Source organism: Manis pentadactyla, chromosome 7 (assembly GCF_030020395.1).
Source record: "Manis pentadactyla isolate mManPen7 chromosome 7, mManPen7.hap1, whole genome shotgun sequence".
Lineage (NCBI taxonomy): Eukaryota > Metazoa > Chordata > Mammalia > Pholidota > Manidae > Manis > Manis pentadactyla.
This window is the reverse complement of record NC_080025.1, coordinates 25,195,254-25,209,246: the sequence shown is the minus strand read 5'-3', so window position 1 is coordinate 25,209,246 and position 13,993 is coordinate 25,195,254. Positions and strand designations below refer to the sequence as shown.

The 13,993-nt window shown below is 39.5% G+C and overlaps 1 protein-coding gene across 2 annotated transcripts in view; it reads left to right on the top strand.

Annotated features, from left to right (window-relative positions):
* The window catches only part of ADAM9 (ADAM metallopeptidase domain 9), a 114,340-nt gene that overhangs the window by 63,693 nt on the left and 36,654 nt on the right, over positions 1-13,993 (top strand). For both annotated transcript variants that reach the window (XM_036932218.2, XM_036932217.2), the window contains exon 16: positions 4,146-4,329. In XM_036932218.2, coding sequence (XP_036788113.2) covers positions 4,146-4,329 — 184 coding nt within the window. The remainder of the gene's footprint in view (positions 1-4,145; positions 4,330-13,993) is intronic.

Genomic DNA, 13,993 nt, shown 5'->3' with positions numbered 1-13,993 from the left:
GAGTCATTCATCCCTTTTGACATTAACTGTCCAAATTCTGATGGTTTTTAGAACCTTACTTTGTGTCTCCTTGTTTTACAAGAAGAATCCCAAATAAATACTCCCCTTCCTCTTCTTTTCATTAAAAGATTGTGCTGCCAGATCTGTAGATAATAGAACTTGCAGAATTAATTCTGGACTTCATGTTTTTCCTCTGGCTCTGTATAATTTTAAAGTGACACATTAAAACTTGTTTTTGTTTCTATAACATTTGCTTATTGTAAAACATTTAGTATTAAAAAATATGAGAACAAAATAACTCATACTCTCAATCTGTATATATTCACTAACTTCAGTGTATTTCTTTTCTTTTTTTGTTTCTATGCACTATACATACACACCTGATGTTTTACGTAGTTGGCATTATTCTATAACACTGTGCATCTCTTCTACCTATTCCATCTCCTCCTCTAGCCAGCTAGTCTAACCAACAATGAAACAATGCTTACTAAGGAGAAATAACAGCAGTGAACTCCATGTCCCTAAATCCAACATATTTTTAGGTCTTCATGCTACTTGACCTGTCAGTAACATTCAACTGTGTTGACCATTTTCTTCTTCTTGAAGAAACCTCATTCCTTGGCTTTTGTGTAGATTATTCATCTATATTTTTTTGTTTCTAGATGTTCCTTTAATGTGTTTGTTTGTAGGCTCATCTTTCTCTACCCAGACATTAAATGCCATGAAATGCTTCAGCTATCCTGGCCTGCATGTGGCCCTCTGCCAAAGGGCCTCTGCACATGCTGTTCTTCTGCCTGGTGTGCTCTTGTCTCCCTTCCAGATCTCAGTTCAAGGATGACTTCTGTAAGGAAGGCTTCCTCGACTTCTTCAACAGGGTCAGACATCCCTCTTGTATGTGTTCCCAATGCTCTGCTTTTTTGTTTTTAATGTTAGTCCATTAATTTTGTCCTAATTCTTTAAAAATTAGTTATCTACACAAGGTATATTTCACAGAATATTCAGAATATTCCTTTCTTGATATATAAAACTGAGTAGGTTAAGTGAAAATTAAACAAACCAGAAAGCATTTCAAAAGGAGATGTTTAACACTCTATCTTCTCTTAAAAGTAGTTGCAGATGTAAGTTCTCTTGCATTTATATAGAACTGTTTTTCTGGGGAAGTCAACTATTATTCCTATTAAATTTTTAGTTATATTTAAATTCCATGGGGAGAGTTTATGCCCACCACTGCCTTAGCAGGAACAGTCATTTAAAAATGATACTGTCTTAGAATAAGATAGATAAATGGGTAATTTTCCAGATAAAAAGAAGGTCAAATACGAAACTAGTTCTAGGCATAGCATTTTCATGATTCCTTTATAGTGTTCAGAAAAGACCAAGGAGGATTTTGTCCTTACTTTGGGGAGATTGGACTCATGTTGGCTAACATTATTAGACTAAATCAAAATGAAGAAAGTAGCAACTTGAAGGTTAAAGGAAGGGTGAGCTGCTAGAGAGGTTGTATGCTTCTTTTTCACTGAATTTGGTATGTTGTGTTTTCCTTATTGTCAGTTCATCATATTTTATAATTTATACTGTGATTTCTTCTTTGGATCATGGGTTTTTAAACATGTATTGCTTAATTTCCAAGTATTTGGAAATACTCTGGTTATCAGTTAGTTTTTGATTTCTGGTTTAATTCCATTGAAAACATACTCTGTATGATTTCAGTTCTTTGCGATTTATTGAGAAGTGAATTATTGCCCAGCCATATGGTCTATTTTGGTGAATGTTCCAGGTGAAATTGAAAAAAAAAAGAGTGTACTTTGAAGTTGTTGGATGTGTTACTTTATAGATGTCAAGTTAATAGTCTTATTGAAATCTGTATCTTTGGGTTGTATGTGCAAATTTTATCTGTACCTTAATTTCTGAGAGAGGTATTTTAAAATCTCTAGTAATGAGTGGAGAATTAGTGTAACTGAATGAACTGAGTTAAACCTTTGGGATAAGTGGGTTAATGCAGACTTGGAGAGAGCTTCTTAGACGGGCCTAGCCCTTGTGTTTAGCCTGGTCCTATTTCCATATTTTTATGACTATTGATGAAAATATAGAAACCACACTTATGAAACTTATAAATAACTGAGTAGTGATATGAAAAGCATTTTTAATAGTAATATAAAGTTAATGTCATGTGGTCATTAGGGATACAAGTTTGAAGTTAAACTCTGGGTTTGAATTCTGCTGCAACCACTTAAGGTCTCTGAGGCTTTGGACAAGTTGCTTCACTTACATACCTCTTGTTTCTCTTCTTTAAAATGGGGATGATAATGGTGCTTATTTCAAGTGTTACTTCGAAGACTGACCGAGTTGGTGCATGTTGGCCCTGAGAAAAGTGCCTGGTTTGTCGCAGGGCTCCTAGGGGTCAGCATCATCCTCCGTATCTTTGTGATCACCCTTATTTTACAAAATCTCTCTGTGCCCTGAATTTTCTATACATCATAAGTTAAATCCAAAGCCTTAATTAGATTCAGGTTAAACATTTTGGGGAACAATACTTCATAAGTGTTATATGAAGGAGGCACATGATTCTGGGTTGTGTTGTTATCAGTGGTACTAAGTGGCCATGAACAGATCTTGGTATTTCAGTTATGCAGTGACTTTGTGCATAAGAATATCCAGTTTCCCGCCAGTGTTTCACCTCATGGCTTTAGCATGCATTGATGACCCTTGCCTGAAGCAATTTTTCTACTGAGGATTGCAGTAGCTTCCCCCCCTCCACTAATTTAACAATGAACATTTATTAGCTTTGTTGGCTGTTTGCATGTCTGATTTTGTGATTTTTCCATTTGCATCTTTGCTAATTTTTTTGTTGAAGTGGTTATCCTTTTCTTATTGATTTGCAGTATCTTAAAAAACATTTTTTAAAATTTTGGTATCATTAATGTACAATTACATGAGCAACATTATGGTTACTAGACTCCCCCCATCACCAAGTCCCCACCACCTACCCTAGTACAGTCACTGTCCATCAGCGTAGTAAGATGCTATAGAATCACTACTTGTCTTCTCTGTGAGATTTGCAGTATCTTTTTATAAAGACTCTTCTCTTTTTAACTCTTTAATATGTCACCAAGACTACCATGAAGCACAGACTATATCATAGCAATATGAGTTTTGGTAGGTTCCAACAGCTGGTAACTGAGGTCCCCCTTATGCTGTGCTTTGTTTTAGAGATTTCCATATCTGATTTCAACCAGCTATGTGGGATAGGCATTACTTATCTCTTATAAATGAGACAGAATTATTTATCTCTTGTTTTTGAGATGAACAAACGGAAGCTCAGAAAGTTTAAATACTGAGGTTACCAAGTAAAAAAAATGACAACATAAGAGTAAATACAAAGTTGGGAAAAAATGACTAACTCTTAAGTGCAAATGGAGGGAAGAGGACACTTAATAGCATATGCAAAAAGTAACTAGGGTTTTAGATCATTAGAAGTTCAAGGGCATCAATAATGTAATGTAGTTACTGTCCAAGCTACCATAATCTTGGGCTTAATAGATGCACAGTATCTAGAATAAAGGAAAGAGAGCTCCATTTTGTTCTTTGTCATGGAAGCCTTCATAGAATTCTAATACTGAGTTAATGAATTAAATTAGTGAATTGGTGAATTAATGAATTGAGTCTTTAAGTAAGTAGCTAAGAGTTAGCCAAGCCTAGAAGAGTGGAGTCCTTTCTTAGTTATTTTACATTATAGAATCTAATTTTTTCCTTCCTGTAACTCTGTAAGAAGACACAATTGAATTTTGGTATAGTTCTAATATTTTCTGTATAAAAGCATTTATAAAATTATATCATATTTATAATTAACTTTATAGCTAGACTTTTCTGAGCCCTAGACAGATGGTGAAGAGGGATCAGGTGGAGGAGAAAAGGGTGCTTTAGCAGCACCTACTCATTTGTACCTTAGCATTCACTTGTCTTTCCTCCTCTGCCATATTCAAAGAGAGCTGCTTTGATCTCTCTTGCTCTCGTATGCTTCCTCTGTTGAGAATCCCTTCAGCTAAATAGCAGCAAACTCTCTGTCTATATACACATATACAATTTTTCTTCTATATCTACACTGGCTGCATTTTATGTTTGCATTATTTCTCTTATCTTTATAGAAATGCTTTGTGTGGAAAGCTTCAATGTGAGAACGTACAAGACATGCCTGTATTTGGAATTGTGCCTGCTATTATTCAGAGTCCTGGTAGAGGCACCAAATGTTGGGGTGTGGATTTCCGGCTCGGATCAGATGTCCCAGATCCTGGGATGGTAAACGAAGGTACAAGATGTGATGACGGAAAGGTAATTAAAATGTTTTCTATTTAAAAAGTAAAACTGTAAAAAATTTGAAAATCGTTAAACAGAGTGAGTGCTTGTTCTTTTCTGATTTTCAAAGAAATCTATTTATTGTAGAGATTTTAGAAAATACAAAGCTACTAAGAACCAAATTAAGAATAGCTATTCTACTATCCAAATGGGGTCATATATGATAACCTGTGTTTTCTCTGTTGCAACATACTGTGTATATCGCCTTCCCCTATCAGTGGGCTGTAATTTATTAGCCAGTCTGCTATTACTGGGACATTTAGGTGATTTCCAGGGTTTTGGGGGTGTGTGTGCATGTACATGCATGTGTGTTTCTGTGCTAGAAATGCCATAGTATTTATCTTGCCCATGTTCCCTGCTATCTTGACCACAGCTGTTTGGATCAGATACGAGCCCCTGATTTATTACCAGTGATTCCATATGAGAAGAAGAGCTCAGCCAAATTCCTTTTTTGGGGGAATATATAATTAAATAAAGATAATTAGGAGTATGGCAGAAGCTGTAAGACTTCTTTTAGAGGTGCCATGAGGTAGGAGCAGGGCTAGAAGGTCATAGCAAGCTTAAGCCATCTGCAAAAGGTGTAAGGGAGCAGCAGCTTTGCTGAGCATGTTGAAGACACCAACTTGGAGGAGGAGGAGGGAGAGAGCACATGGCTGACTGGTGATGTGATACATGAAAAAGACAGGTGTACCCTCACATTGCCTCCATTTCTCCCGAGTTTTCAGTTCCAATTCTGTTCCTCACTTCTTCCAAGACACTTATATATGATTATCCTTGTCACTACATAAACTTGATGACTGCTGTAATCATAAACAAGGCCGAGGTAAATAAATAAAATTGTCAGAACATCCTGATTGCTTTCTGAGGTTAGCTACTATAATGTGTGCATACTTTTAAGGGTTTACATATGGTTTTGCCAAATTTCTGTTAAGTTTTTACTAGTTTACCTTCCAACCAGTTTTCAATAAAAGTTTCTTAATTTTCCATACCATAGTCAAGATTAGCTGCTATCATTTTGAAGCTTTCACTGATAATTTTCTTTTTATTTTACTGTTTCTTGATCATTAGCGGTAGAATTTATCTCACCAAATTTTATATGTATTGCTTCTTTTGTGATTGGCCTTGTTGATGTCCTTTGTCCATTTGAAAGTTGAAAGTTGGTGTTTTTCTCTAGTTGATTTTAAAGAACTTTAATTACCTTATGTTATATATAATATAATGTAATACATATAATATTTTTTCCCAGTTTATTGTTTTATTCCTTTTGTTTTTAGAAACTTTTTGCCATGTTCACATTCTTATGTACTCAAATCTGTTATTCCTTTCTTTTATGGTTTCTAGCTTACATATTTTACAATACCGCCCTTTCCAGTGTAGTGTCAGATCATCATTCTCTTGTACTTTCTAGTAGATTTTTTTGTTTATTAATACTTACCTCTTGAATCCAGGGGAATGTTGAATGTGTTACAGTATGAGGTTGGCATTCTTTTTATTCCTTTTATTGTTTATTCATTCCAGAATAAGTGCTTTGCTGAGTTCTAATGTTATTTTTTCAGAATGGTTTATCATTTACCTTAACCTTCACTATAATCTCTCTCATTTAATTTGAAATCTTATTTAAATTAGTAAATTACTTAGTAAATATATACACTTGGACTTGGTTTCTGGTTTTCTTCTTCATATGTATCAGTCTGTCTGTCTGACTACTCATGTGTCAGGACAGTCTTGATTTAGCTTTTGTTGATTTTGTAATATATTTTTAATATCTGGTCATACAAATGCCCCCTCATTCTTTTCATAGTTTTATTGGCTATTTTTATTCATTTATCATTCCAGATGAGCTTGAGGTCATTTTTGTCAAGGTGCAAAAAAAAAAAAAAGTGCTTTGGGATTTTGGTTGGGATGACATTAAATTTATAAATTTATATTGGAGAAAAATGACATCTTAATATATAGAGTCTTCTCATAGAAGAACGTGGCGGCTCTGATTCTCTTCCTCCCGCCGGCAATTACTGTCTTAACTGAATTAATTAGGGAAAACTTCAGGAACAGCAAATTAAAACAGTGCCTTTTACCAACCCTTGGGGAGCTGATCTATCTTGTAGCCACCCAGGAAGAAGCAAAAAAGCTCCCCAGAGAATGCAGCTCTGTTCCCTTGGCTGTGCACACCGTGCTGGGTGAGGTGCCTTTGGGAAGAGGACAATCATGTGAATCACATGGCAGCAGAGATTATTGAAAATTTCTGTACTACCTATTCTGCTCAGGCCCAGGGCTTTATTACTGGAGAAACTGGACCTGTGTTATGGTACCTGTTCAAACACTCCACTGCTGAATCTCTTAGGGTAACAGCGATATCAGCTTTGTGTAGAATCACTCACCGTTCTCCTACCGCCTTCCAGAATGTTATTGAGAAGGTGGGACTGACTCGGTCACCAGCTCCCTGGCCTCTGCCATCTGTAAAGCTCAGCAGTACATGCTGACCTTATTCACTGCTGTGCTGTCTTCTGGGATTCATCTTCAGAGACTAATCCAAGAAAAGGAGTTTGTCTCTACAGTTACCTGCTTACTTGACAGTCCTTCAACCTGCATTAGAGCAAAAGCGTTCCTAGTTCTTCTTTATGTTTTGATTCATAACCATGAGATGCTGCTGCTCAGCTGCCAAGCAAGGCTTATCTTAACATGTTTGATGGCATGCCCCAGAGGAATCTTCAAGCTTGTGAATACTTCTAATCACCAGTGTTCCCTTGTCAGTAAAGTCAATTTATTCTGCTGTAGCCTGTAGTGGGAAGGCACTGGGGAGAGCATGAAGGAGGGGAGCGTCATTCTGGAGCTCATCTTATGTTGTTATGGGTGCCATCCATCTTTTATTTCTCCCAGTAGAGGAAAGAAGCCCACTTTTGAGTCTTCTCAGTCTCTGATTGGATTAAGGTGATCCAGATTTACTGATAGCCTTGCTGCCTTCTCGAAGCAAATGGAAATCCTGTCTGGATAAGTCTAGCCCTATGCCTCAAGGTATCCTTCCAGTTCCCACGTATAGAGTCTAACACTCAGGCCTATGAGGAGATAAGACAGGTGATGTGCATGGAGAGAGACAGCAGAAAGACGGCTCCAGGCAAGGAGCAGCAAAGCGGCAGTGAGTACCTGCCCAAATGCCTGGCTCTTCTCCTCCGCCTCCTCGTGCAGGAGCTGCCGTGCATCCTGGGTGACATTCTTAATGCCTTGGCCAATGTTTCTGGTCGTAAACACCAGAGTTCAAGTGAAGCAGCTAAAAACGTGTCTACCCCTGATGCCTATAGTGCTTCACCTCGTAACTTCTCAGGTATTTCGACCTCAAGTTGTAACAGAAGAGTTCCTTTTCAGTTATGGAACTATTCTTTCATAGACTGAAAAAAACAATTGAAGGTATCCTGTATGCTGTTTTCAGAGAGCTTATGTCTCGAAGATTTTCTCCTCTTTTAAAGGTATTTTAAGAAAAACCACTGGACCACAGCAGGCCCATTTTTGACTCCAGAGTCATAGTAAATCAGTAGATATAGGAGAAACTAACATAGATGGAGCCACAGGACTCATGGCATTGGAAGAATTTATCGAGATCACATTGTCGACTTTGGAAGCAATAATACAGTATCCTATTTTATTGAAAGACTATTGCTCTACGGTTGTTGATTATATCCTGCCACCCTTAGTCTCCTTGGTTCCAAGCCAAAATGTGGAGTGGAGACTCTTCAGCTTGTGGTTGCTCTCAGAAACCACATCTCTACTTGTGAACCAGGAGGTGGAGGATGGCAAGAGGGAGGCAGAGGCTGATTCTGACAGCAATCTTCTGGCTCTCATCAGAGATATCGTACTTCCCCAGCAAGAGCACATCCCGCAGAGCCTGACCCAGTACCAGCATATGCTCTGAAGCTTCTAGTTGCGATGACTGAACACAACCCAACTTGTACCAGTCTACTATGATGATTTGAGACTCGCTGCCTGAATAATTCCCTGCGATTTCAGCCACATCAACTTTCTTTAGAGTCTTGTGGAGGACAGCAAACTGGTCCCACTCACTTTTGAAGTAATTCTGGAACATCAGGAGAACATTCTGGGTAACACCATGCAAAGTGTGATTGCATTGCTTAACTATCTGGTTGCCTGCAAAGATTCTGAAGTTACTTTATGAACAAGAAATCATGCCCCAATCATGTTTCTAGGATCCTGTAAAGCAGGGTCTAGAAACATGTTCACACAACACCCACAGGGACAAAAACACAAGGAGAGAGGGAACCTCAGAGGAGGGACATGCCCAGGCCCTGGTGGGCAGCAGTGGACTTCTCTAAAGCAGAAGAAAATGTTAAACCAGAAGATGGGGCCTCAGCCGGGATGGGTCCCAGCAGCTCTGCCCTGACTGGCCCTCATACACAGAGAGGGGCCAGGCCTGGCCCTGTGCTGTCACCCAGGTTGGCTGCAGGGCCAGGTGGGCCTAGAGTGTCAGAGCTCTGGCTGGGAAAGGCCTTTCCTTCCTGCCCCGCGTGCCTGCGCAGGTGACAGACATCACTTCCTCCGTCAGAGCAGGTAGGGAGAGCAGGGCTCTAGAACCTGGCGGGCCGCCCCTCCCCCATCTAACTGACCTGCCCTATTGGTAGGGCCCTTGTTGACCTTAGTGACGGAACTCTGCAGGGTCTTGAGTGGTTGCTTCTGACCACAGACACTGGCACTGGAAGGCAGAGCTGTGGAGACCCCGCAGCCATGGAGGGCCTGCTGCCTGTCACCGGATCCATGTGCCAGCTGATCCTGGAGCACCTGTGGGGGGCTCTCCTGGCGATCGCTGGGAACTGGGGATGCCTAACAGGACTCCTTGGAGTCCCCTCGGGGACCCTGGCAGGTTGTGTGGGGCTGATTTTCATGGTAAGCAGAGGATGGAATTCACAATGCACCAAGGCTAAGGGCAGAAACTGTTCTGCCACCATGAAGTACCTGGAAACCGTGGTGACACTGCAGAATGATCGACTCCAGCCGATGACACCGGCAGGCCACCTGCGGAGGAGGCCAGTCCTCCAACCCTACAAAGCCTGAGCTTGGCAGTGGTGACCACACACCTGAGGCTGTCCTTCCAGGATACTCTGGGCCTTCTGGCAAAGGGATGGGGGAGCCAGCCTCCTGCAATTCCCAAGGCCACTGATGAGAAACTGACCCTCTGGGCATCACAGAAAGATGGAGAACAAGTTGGACACTTGTTTTTCCGGGAAGGGCAGAAGTCCTTGCCCAGGACATTGCAAGATGCATGCAGAAGCGAAGGAAAAGGAGGAGGAGAAGGAAGGGCTGTTGTGGTCAAACGCACGTGCGGAACAGGTTCTGAAAGAGGGAGTCAGCCGACTACCGTCAGCAGCTGAGACCCTGCTCCACGCCGTCCCTGCACTTGCACCCCCGAGACATCTGGATGGCAGAAGCCTGGACGTCAAGCAAAAGCAGGAAGTGGGAAACTGCAAGCATCCTGTCCCCGGGTCAGAAGTTGCACTGAAGGCTGACATGCACGATGCTGACTCCCCTGTGTCCCCTCAGAGTCCTGAGAGAGCCAGATCATTGAGGGAACAAAAGCAAGTGAATGAAGAGCTGAGAAAACAAAAAGCCGCCCTCCAGGCAGAGGTAACATCTCTGAGGTGTGAAATCCTACAGCCGGAAAGTGGACTTCTTCAGCTGAAGCTCCAGAGTCTGCTTGAACTGCACCAAGAACGTGCCATGCAACTTGAGAGCCAAATCAATAAGGAGGAAAAGAGGTGTGCAGAAATCAAGAAGAAACTGACCAACTTGTGCAGAAAATGGAACTTTGAGTTTCAGATTCTCCAGCTGCATAACAAGATAGCCGAAGACATGGGCAAAGGATTGGAGAGAACCAGGTCCTTCTACCAAAGGGAGTTCTTCTTGCATGAGAAAAGGGCTCAGAAAAGCTGGGAGGCAGCTGTGCTGACTGACAGAAACCTCACGAAGCTAAGAAGAGAAGGCGACCGCATCAGACAAATGCTGGCTGATGCCCAGGCCCACCTGCAGCCTTTCCCAAGCGGCCCTTCTGCTCCTGTTGCTTTACCTGCAGCCCACAGAGGCCACACAACCTGTCCCGGGATCCCCTGAATCCTCAGCCCCCCCCACCCCCGCCCAGGAAAGAGGAGGGTGTCACTGTGAGGGCCCTGGGGGCAGGGGTGACCTGCAGGTGTGACTCAGCTCACGGCAACTGGGTCCTGACCACCCACAGCCATGGCACAGCTCTGCAGGTGTTGCTGTCTTTAAGCTAATTTTGATTGATCTCTTTTAGGTTTAGCTACTGTTATTTAACTGATACTACAATTCCCTTATCCAAGTAGGCATAGCATTATAATTTAAAGAGCATTTTTCAGATAAAGTTTCATTTAATAAAAAAAAATAGAACATGGCATGTCTCTCCATTTTTTTTCTTTGTAGATTCTTCTTTTAAAGATTTAGTCATAGAGATCCTTTCTATTTTTTTGTTAGTTTTATTGCTATGTATTTTTATATTTTTATTGCTATTATGAATAGGTCCCTTTTCTACTATTTTCTAATTTGTTATGTTATACTTTCTAATTATTTTTCATTGATAAGAAAGCTATTTTGTTCACAATTTTGACTGGGTGTTACTGATAATTAGAACAACATAGTCATGTGCATATATTAATTTTGTTACCAGCCCTATATTTAGTGTTACATATTTTTATTATTGATTATATTAGAATTTTCTAAGTAAATGAAAATCAGTTGATTATTTTATAATTTGGATTTATTTTCTCATGTAATTGCAATGATAGAACTTTCAGAAACAAACAAAACATAACACCAAAAATAGGTCACAAATAAAGGAATGAGACTGAGAACTGAACTCTGATTCAGACAAGGGAGCAATACTTTCATTTCTGAAAGATTCTCAACCTAGAATTCTGTACACCTCCAAATTATCAATCAAGTGAGAGGGCATAATAAAAACATTTCAGACATTCAGAGACTCAGAAAATTTATTGTTTATTTACCCTTTCTTAGTAAATCATCTAATGTCCCAGGAAATGAAGAAGTAAACCAAAAAGAGAAATAATTGTAATCTAAGACACACAAGAATGTCAAGGAGAAGTTCCAAGATAGCAGCTGTGTACCAGGTTAGGAAAATTTATCACTCAGATCAGAGCACAGGGACCCTATAAGGGAAGTTTCTAGAGAAGGGAAGCTCAAAAGAGGAACTAATATAATAGCTTTATTTTTCTTTTGGTTAGGGTTGAGTATTGATATGACAAAGACCAATTGTATAAAAAGAAAGACAAGTGTTAGCTGTAGTGAAAAACAAAAGCTATACAAGAAAGAAAATGTACTCTTAGAACTTGGCTTTGAAATCAGCAGTGTTTTGTCTTAATTGTTGGCAAGGGATAGTTATTCCCCGCTTCACTGTCCATTAAAACAACACTCCTAGGTTTTTGAGTGACCTCAGAAACATGGCTAAACAAGAGGTCCCTTGGTTGTGTCCACCCAGCAGTAACTATTTGGTATCCATCCATAGACAACAGTGCTTCTGTGGGAGCTGTGGCTTCCAGCGTCATATGTCAAGGGTCCTTGGAGAGACCCTGCTCACTGTGTGTCAGGCAACAGACAAAGAGACCTTGGTTCTGGCTGTGGACACTGCAGTGGCCTGTACCTGACTCTAGCCCTTCTGGACTACAGTCTGGAAGCTTGTGGAAAACACTGTCTTAGTCCCACAGATGAGAGAGCCTCTGTGGAAGTCCATGTTTCTAGCAGAGAAGTTCCAGCACAATGTTAGAGCAAAAAAATGCAAGTTTGGATACCTTGGTGAGGGTAAGAGGAACAGTTTGACTTCATCTGCATCACCCCTCACCCAAGGTGGCACAGCATAGGACTATAAGAAATCTTTTGGCCCATAATTTTTCTGCAGGGGGAAGGAGAAGAAGAAGGGAATGGAAAGCTTATTTAAAGAAGTAATGTTTGAGAACTTCCCAAAGCTGAGGAGAAAACTGGATATTCAAGTTCATAAAGCAAATAGGTCCCCTAAGAAGCTCAACTTAAAGAGTTCTTCTCCAAGACACATTGTAATAAATCTGTCAAATTTAAACACAAAGAGAGAATCTTAAAAGCAGCAAGAGAACAGAATCTTGTAACATACAAGAAAACCTGAGAAAGGTTATTAATAGATTTCTCATCAGAAATCTTACAGGCCAGAAGAAAGTGGGAGGATATATTCCAAGTAACAAAAGAAAAACATTGGTAACCAAGAATACTCTTGGACAATGTTGTTTTTCAGAAATGAAAGAGAGAAAAAGATATTCCCAGGCAAACAAAAGCTGAGGGCATTCATCATCATTAGTTCTGCCTTGTAAGAAAATGCTGAAAGGAGTTTCTTAGAAGTAAAATGATGATAATTGGTAACATGAAAATATGAGACTATACAACACACTGGTAAAGGTAAATATATGGTCAAGTTCAGAATACTCTAGTACTGTAATATGTTGGTTACATTTAACCACTTAACTCCAATATGAAAGTTAAAGAGCAAGAGTGTTAAAAATAACTATAGTTAAAATAATTTATTAATGAGTACATAATATAAAAAGTGATTAATTATGACATCAAAAAAGCCAAAAGTTAGTTGATGGAAGGAAATAACAAAGATCGGTATAGATAAATGAAATAGAGACTAGAAAAAACAGTAGAAAAGATTAAACAAACAGAAGCTGGTCTCTTGGAAATATAAACAAAACTGACAAATCTTTAATTAGACTAAGAAAAAGAAAACAAAACTCAAAATCAGAAATGGAGGAGGAGACATCACAATGATTTCACAGTAGTACAAGATTCATTAGCTATTACTATGGGCAATTATACCCTAACAAATTGGACAACTTAGAATAAATGGATACATTTCTATAAAAATGCAATCTACCAAGACTCAATCATGATGAAATAGACAATCTTAACAGATAAGTAACTAGTAAGGCGATTGAATCAGTAATCTATAATATCCTAATAAGAAAAACCCAGGACCAGATGGTTTAACTAGTTAATTCTGCCAAACATTTAAAGAAGAATAAATGCCAACCCTTCTTAAATTGTTTAAAAAATTAGAGAAGACAACACTCTCAAAGTCATTTCATGATGCTGACATTACCCTGATACTAAAGCCAGATAAGGGCACTATGAGAAATGAAAATTACATTCCAGTATCCCTGATAAATATAGATGCATAAATTCTCAACACAATATTAGTAAACCAAATTCAACAGCCTATTAAAAAGATCATACACATAAGAACAAAGCAAAACTGAAGGAACAAAACAGCAGACTTTCAGACTCCAAGAAGGACTAGAGGTTACCAAAGGGAAGAGGTTGGAAGGGTGAGTGGGGAGGGAGGGAGAAGGGATAAAGAGCATTATTATTAGCACACATAATATAGATAGGTCACAGGGAAGCAGTATAGCATGGAGAAGACAAGTAATGACTATTGTTTTCTACAGTGGTGGACTGTGAGTGCAATGGGGTGTGGTGGGGGCTAGATAATATGGGTTAGTGTTGTAACCACAATGTTGCTCATGTAAAACCTTCATAAGACTGTATATCAATGATACCTTAATAAAAGAAAAAAAAGGAAAAA